General features: G+C 57.8%; 1 protein-coding gene across 5 annotated transcripts in view; it reads right to left on the bottom strand.

Moving 5' to 3' along the window:
* Sardh (sarcosine dehydrogenase) overlaps positions 1 to 6,409 on the bottom strand; it is a 49,682-nt gene extending 43,273 nt beyond the window's left edge. For 2 of the 5 annotated variants that reach the window (XM_070014993.1, XM_070014998.1), the window contains exons 1-5: positions 5,963 to 6,029; positions 5,371 to 5,421; positions 2,533 to 2,890; positions 2,258 to 2,436; positions 1,137 to 1,316 (exon numbers count right to left, since the gene is read on the bottom strand). In XM_070014993.1, the coding sequence (XP_069871094.1) occupies positions 1,137 to 1,316; positions 2,258 to 2,436; positions 2,533 to 2,863 (690 nt within the window). In that variant the 5' untranslated portion in view covers positions 2,864 to 2,890; positions 5,371 to 5,421; positions 5,963 to 6,029. Of the gene's footprint in view, positions 1 to 1,136; positions 1,317 to 2,257; positions 2,437 to 2,532; positions 2,903 to 5,370; positions 5,422 to 5,962; positions 6,030 to 6,334 lie in introns of those variants that run through there. The other 3 variants (XM_070014997.1, XM_070014994.1, XM_070014996.1) reach the window with 3 other exon arrangements.
* Between the last annotated feature and the right edge of the window lie 642 nt (positions 6,410 to 7,051).

The following is a 7,051-nucleotide window of genomic DNA, read 5'->3' as shown; positions in this document are numbered from 1 at the left end:
ACCTTGCAGCCAGGAGGGCAGGAGCAGCACGAGATGAAAAGCAGCTGACTTTTCTTCATTTAAGGAAGGCTCCTCGGGTTGATAGAAACAGGCTTGTGAGCCACAGCTTAGCAACCGATAAGAATAAAGCCACAAAACAAGCCACACGCCGGTGGCTCACGCCTGTCATCCTATCTACTCTGAAGGCTGAGATCTGAGGATCGCAGTTCAAAGCCAGCCTAGGCAGGAAAGCCCAAGAGACTCTTATCTCCAATGAACCACTAGAAAACTGGAAGTGGTACTGTGGCTCAAGTGGCTCAAGTTGAAGAGCTCAGGGACAGGACCTAGACCCAGAATTCAAGCCCCACAACAGACAAAAAAAAAGTCACAAAACAATGCACTGCTTGGTTCTAATGCATATGTATCCCCATAGGAGGGAGAAAAAAGATTAGAAACATGCTAAACTCTCCACACTGGTTACTATGGGGTGGTTTGCATTTCTTCGCTGCTTGTTTGTCTTTTCAGTTTTTTCCTTCAATTAGGTATGGGGTTGATGAATAAAGATAAGTTTAAGAGGGAAATTAGCTGCCTTCTGACGTGTCTGTAATCCTACCATTCAGGAGGCTGAAGCCCGAGGATGCCAGTGGTCAGCCTGGGTGAAAAAAGTTTATAAAACCCATCTTAATCAGTAAGAGTTGGGTGTGGTGTTGCAAGCTTATTATCCAAAGCTACAAGAGAAGCAGAAATGGGAGGACCACAGTCCACATCAGCCCCAGGCAAAAACAGGAGACCCTATCCAAAAGATAAAGCAAAAAATGTTAAGGGCAGGGCTCAAGTGGTAGAGGCCCTTACCTAGCAAGTACAAATCCCAGAGTTTGAATCCAACACTCTAAAACATAAACAATAAGAGGGGACCAGAGGGCACCCCCTCCCCCACCCCTCCCACCCCCCGCCAGCGCAGCAGAGCAGACCCTGGAGAGAGCGGAGGCGTTTGAGAATAGACACAGCCTGCCCTGAGCTGAACTGGACCCGAGACCCTTACTGGCCCGGGTCATTCGGCAGCTCCAGAAATGTTCTGGCCTCTGCTCTGGGGACCTTGGGCAGGACGGAGGGGACTGATCGGGGGCTCCAGAGCTGGCGGCCGCAAGCCAGGGTACCTGTGCTCCTCGGGCAGCCGCCGCCCTGGTGAGAGTGGTACAGGTGCCAGCGGGGTCCATGGTGCCGTCGTGAGGTACATACAGGGTCCCGTAGAGGTCGTCCACGTTCATCAGGGGGTACAGCGCCTTGGTCTCCGCTGGGCTCAGCACATGGGCCTCCACGCCGTAGGCCTTGCCCAACTGGAGGGTCCAGAGGAGACTGAGCCAGTGGGGAGCAGGACTCCAGGCTGCTCCGCACCACGCTGAGCCTGGGCCGGCACGAGGTGGAAGGCAGGTGCACGGGCAGGGCGGCTCCGCGGCCATGCTTCCATCTGGCTCAGACACAGGCCAGCTCCACAGCCTGGCGCAAGTTGCTTAAAGCCCACGCCCAGAAATAGAGTGAGAGTCCTGATGAAGAAGGACTTAGACCAGGGCCGGAGGCGGGCTCACCCCTGTAATCTGAGGAGCTGAGTTTGAACCACCTCAAGCAGTGAAGTCCAGGAAACTCTTATCTCCATTAACCAGCAAAATGCCAGAGCTGGAGGTGTGCACACACACACACACACACACACACACACACACACACACACACACCTTAGAACAGTACCTGGGTACAAACAACTAAATATATTTTAAAAAATGAAAATTAGCTTCATAGTCTCATATTTGTGACCTAAGGATTGGGTTTCCCGGTCAGGCAGCCCAACTCCTCCAAGAAAGAGAAGATGGTCCTGGGCTCTGGAGATCCTGGTGGACAGGCCACGCCCTTGCATTTGATTGACCCAAGGGCATCCAGTCAAGTGTGGGGTTGGCCCAACTCACAGACTCCTCCCAGCTGGAGATGAATTGAGCCAGTCTCCAGGAATTATGAATCAAGTGTGGGCTAGCTACTCAGGAGCTGAGATCTGGGGATCACAGTTCAAAGTCAGCCCAGGCAGAAAAGTCCATGAGACTCTTTATCTCCAATGAACCACCAGAAAGCTGGAAGTGGTGTTGTGGCTCAAGCGGTAGAGCGCTCGCCTTGAGTGAAAAAGCAAAAGGACAGTACCCAGGCGGAGAGCCCAAGCCTCAGAACTGGCACCAAAAAACAAGTGAGCTGGTCTGTCCTCTGAGTGCCCCACCCCCACCGGGGCTGTCCTCACCGACATGAGCCTTTTGTACTCATCCAAGCGCTGCCGGTTAGACGCGATGAAAAGACCCCCGTTCTCGATCCAGCCCGTGTGCAGCCCGGTCTCCTCCTCCAGCTCACGGCTCACCACCCGCCTGGTGTGGGCCAGGAGCTCCACCTCCACGTCGCTGGGCCGCAGCTGCCACAGCAGACCTGGCCCCGGGAACAGGTGCCATCAGTCCCTGGGGAGACAGTGCTGTGCAGAGCTCCCTCGCTCGCTCGCCCCCTCACCACCACCCCAGCCCGCACCTGCTGTGTGCCAGGTGGTCCCAGACGTGAGACGCTCTCGCTCCAGCAGCACCACCCCACTCACGCCCAGCTTGGCCAGGTGGTACAGGGTTTGGCAGCCCAAGCTGCCGCCACCGATGAGGACCACGTTGGCGGAGCTGGGCAGGGGCTGGCTGGGTCCTCGGGCCACCTCCGAGGGGCCCGGGGCCTCCTTCAGGGTCCGCTGATAGGGCACGCTCTTCTCTGCCTGGGGATTGGCCACGCTGGAGAGGGGCCTCGGACCCAGGCCCCGGGCAGCTCTCCCTCCACGGCAGGTGGTGGCCACACGCAGGGCTCGGCTCAGTGAGGCCATGCGGACTCCGGCTTCAGCACCTGTTATCTGGGGACAAAGCTAGGCTGGGTTATAGCAGGGACAACAAGGACCAGGGCTAGGGTGGCCCAGTCTCCAAGGCCCCCATGGTGTTCGCCCCCACACCAAGGCCCCTTCCTCCTGGGGCCTTTGCATGATGTGTGTTCATCCATCCAGAAACCCACCCACCCTTCCATCTGTCCATCCACTCAGCTCCGATCCAGCATCCACCCAGCATCCATTCATCCACTCAACCTATCTGTCCATTTATTCATCTACTGTCCATCCATTATCCATCCATCTAAACATCTATCCATCATCCAACCATCCATCTACCCATTCATTCAACCATCCATCATCCATCTATCCTTCACTCATCCATTCATCCACCCATCCATCCAACTATATATCCATCCACCTATCCATCACTCATCCATTCATCTACCCATCCATCCAATCATCCAGCCTATCCATCTATCCATTCACCCATTCATCTAACTACCCATCCACCCATTCATCCAACTATCCATCCATCCATCTAGCGCCCATCCATTATCCATCCATCTAAACATCTATCCATCATCCACCCATCCATCCAACCATCCATCATTCATCTAGCCATCCACCAATTCATCCAACTATCCATCCATCCATTCATTTACCACCCATCCATTATCCATCCATCTAAACCTCTGTCCATCACCCAACCATCCACCAGCCATCCATCCAACCATCCATCATCCATCTATCCATCCATTCATTCACTTATCATCTATCTATTCATTTACCCATCCATCCACCCATCAACCTATCTATCCATTCATCTATCTGCCCATCCATGCATCATCCATACTTCATCCATCCATCTTTCATCCATTCATTCATTTATCCAGTCATCTGCTCATTACTCATACATTCACCTCTCTATCCAATCAGCCATCATCTATCCATCCATTCACCCACCTGTCCATCAACCCACCCAGCCATCATCCATGCCCCTCATCCATCTGTCCATCGATCTGTTCATCCACCTATGCGTCCACATACCCATCATCCATCCACGTATCCGTCTATCTACTCATCCATCCCTTTAGTGAGTATTAAGGGCCTGGGACTATAGCATCTCTGGCTAAACCCAGAGGAGGCTGCTCCGGCAGGGAGAGAATGTTGGGGCCACAAGGGTAGCAGAAAGGAGAGGGCTAATGTGGTTGGCAACATCTCAAATGGACTGAGGAGTCAGGTTATCTAGGGAGGGAGGGAAACAAGAAGGGGCCTCTCTCACTCAGACACTCAGGACCCCAAAAAGAAGAGGTGTGGCGGTGTGGCTCAAGTGGTAGAGTGCCAGCCTTGAGTGAAAAAGCTAAAGGACGGTGCCCAAGATCGAGCTCAAGACCTGGTATCAGCACACGCAAGAAATTAAAATGTATGAAATTAAAAAATTAAAAGAAAAAGTCAGGGCACCGGTGGCGCCCACCTGTAATCCTAGCTACTCAGGCGGCTGAGATCTGAGGATCAAGGTCAAAGCCAGCCAGGGCAGGAAAGTCTGCGAGACTCTTATCTACAATTAACGCCAGAAAACAGGAAGTGGAGCTGTGGCTCAAGTGATAGAGCGCATGCCTTGAGCTGAAGAGCTGAGGGACAGCGACCAGGCCCAGAGTTCAAGCCCATGACTGGCAAAAAAACAAACAAACAAACAAACAAAAAGAAAACAGACAGACACTCAGGACCCAGAGACATGACAGGGGAGTTGGGGAGGCCGGAGTAAGGAGGCCTCCATGGCTTTGACAGGCCCCAGGAGCTGCCTAAGAGTGGAAGGCCGGCCCTTGGGCTGAGCTGGGGAGAAGCTGGAGCTGCAGGTGATGGACGAGGAGGAGAGGCAGGGGTGGCGCAGGGGAGCTGCATGCAGGGAGAGCCGGTGGAGGGTGGCGGCAGCACAGGTGTTAGCCCAGCCCAGACGGGATGCGAGCTCCCCCCACCCCCAGGAGCCCCCAGAGAAGCCATGTCTCCCCCAGTGCTTCCCAAGGCCCAAGCAGAGGGAGGCTGCGGGGTCCAGACCCACCCCCACAGGGCCTTCCAGACTCCCAGAAACTCCGCTCCAGGGACTCCTTCCTCCTCCTCCTCTTCCTCCTCTCCTCCTCCTCCTCCTCCTCCTCCTCCTCCTCCTCCTCCTCCTCCTCCTCCTCCTCCTCCTCCTCCTCCTCCTCCTCCTCCTCTCCTCCTCCTCCTCCTCCTCCTGGAAGCCCTCCCAGAGCTCTCCAGCTAGAAAAGTCTGGTAATAACAAGAAAAATGTGCCACAGAGCTCCACCCCAAGGAGAGTTGCAGAAGCCGCTCCTTCAGGTGGGAAGGAGAGAGGGCCGCAGTGCCGGTCCTCGGCTTTGCGTCTCTGTGGCTCCCCCTCTACCCCACAGCCTCCCAGCTGCCGGCCTGCCTCCTGCCAGCAGTGTAGCTCAGGACTGGGGCCGTGGGGGGGAAGGGGTAGAACTCCCCCTCTGTAGGTGTCTATGCATACCTCTGGTCCTTGGAGGTCCTTAGGCTTCCAGAAGCTTCCAAGAACGGTCTCCTACAGGGGTAAAGTGCAGGTCATGGTCCCAGGGACGGCTGTCCAAGGCCAGTCAGGCACTGCCCCTGAGTGGGGCATTGCACACCTGTGGGCGGAGCTCCCTGCCTTCCTTGGGCCTGCCATGTGCCCTGTGTGGCCTGCCAGCCAATCGGGATGGGGGCAGGGCCGCCCGGGGCCCTGGCCTGCGGCTTCAACATTAACCTGTCCACCCCCCCCCACCCCCGCCCCCAGCTCTCCCCATTCTGCACTGAGCTTCCAGGCCCGAGGCCAGGGCAGAGGGGCGGAGCCTTGGGCCACAACTCAGCCTCTCTGCGAAGCAGGGCCTGCAGGAGGGTGGAGGGACCCAAGCCAGGCCAGCATCTGCCATAGCTCTCCTCAAACACTGGCCGGTGGCCCTGCCCTCCCACACTGCCTCCCAGACAGAGGACCCAGCCAGAGCCAGCGCCAGCCCGGACCCCCGGCAGAGGCAAGGCTCTGCCCCTCCCCGGGGGTACAGCAGGCAGCTCCCCAGGCCAGTGCCCGGCCAATGAGCTAGTATCACCTCCTTCTTTCCCAAGTAGGCCTCTTAAGAACTCCAAGACAGCCGCTGTCTGCCAGCCCAGAGTCCCTGCCCCCATGTGGGCGGGGCCACCCAGCTCCGCCCCCCAGTCCAGCCTGGGCAGCCGCCCAGTGGGCTGCTCCTCCAGCTGGCTGCTGACCCAGCCTGGCTGAGTCCCTGAGCCCAGCACCCAGAGCAAGCTGGCGGGCTCTGTTTACTCACTCTTTCATGGGGGTTCTGGAAGGCCCCCAGAGCCCAGCGCCCTGCCTGCCTGTGCCTGCCCAGCTCTCCAGGCTCTGAACCGCTCTGCGTGGGCCCCTGCGCCTCCAGCTAGGCTCCCTGGGCAGGGCGTCGTGGAGCGTGCAGCTGGCTCACCTGAGACCACACAGAGGACCTGGCGATGAGTCTAAGGAAGGGAGCCACGGGCTCCTGTCTGTCAGTCACCTGGCTGGAGTTCCCGCCTCCAGTACAGCGCTGGGAGCTGCAGAGCCCAGAGACACCGCCCGCCATAGGCCTGCCAATGAGCCAATGAGGAAGTCAAGATGGCTGCTTGAGAGGCCAGACCCAGTCGGCGCCACCCCCTCCAGGCAGGATTGGGTGCTCTGGGGAAGTCAGGTCCAAGTCAGTACAGGTGCCACTGGTGTGGCAAGAATCTGGAGGTGCTGGCCTCAGAGGGACCCCCGCCCCCTCCCCGTCCCCCTCTGCCCGTGGGGTCAGAGGAGTGGGGGTTTTGCTGTCCACTAATCCTGCAGCAGTGTCCAGCTGACCCTGGAGGGCCCACAGCGCCCACACTGCTGGCGTGGACCGTCAAATCACGGCGCTCTTATCTACACCAACACTGGCCGGCTGTCCTGCTGCCGTCCTGTCTGTCCTGCACATCGACTGAACACAAAGCACTGAGCCACCTGAGTCCCTGCCCTCGAGAGGCCTGGGGCAGGACGCAAAGCCAGGGGACCCCCGAGGCTAGCTGCACGGTGGACCACTTGGAGCTAGGGGCACAGGGCGCCCCAGCGGAGGCTGGCACAGGGCGCCCCAGCGGAGGCTGGCACAGGGGGGCCCAGCGGAGGCTGACACAGGGGGGCCCAGCGGAGG

The sequence above is a fragment of the Dipodomys merriami genome, unplaced genomic scaffold (genome assembly GCF_024711535.1).
Source record: "Dipodomys merriami isolate MVZ:Mamm:240054 unplaced genomic scaffold, mDipMer1.0.p SCAF_11, whole genome shotgun sequence".
In the NCBI taxonomy this organism is placed as follows: Eukaryota; Metazoa; Chordata; class Mammalia; order Rodentia; family Heteromyidae; genus Dipodomys; species Dipodomys merriami.
This window is presented reverse-complemented; position numbering and strand designations above follow the sequence as displayed.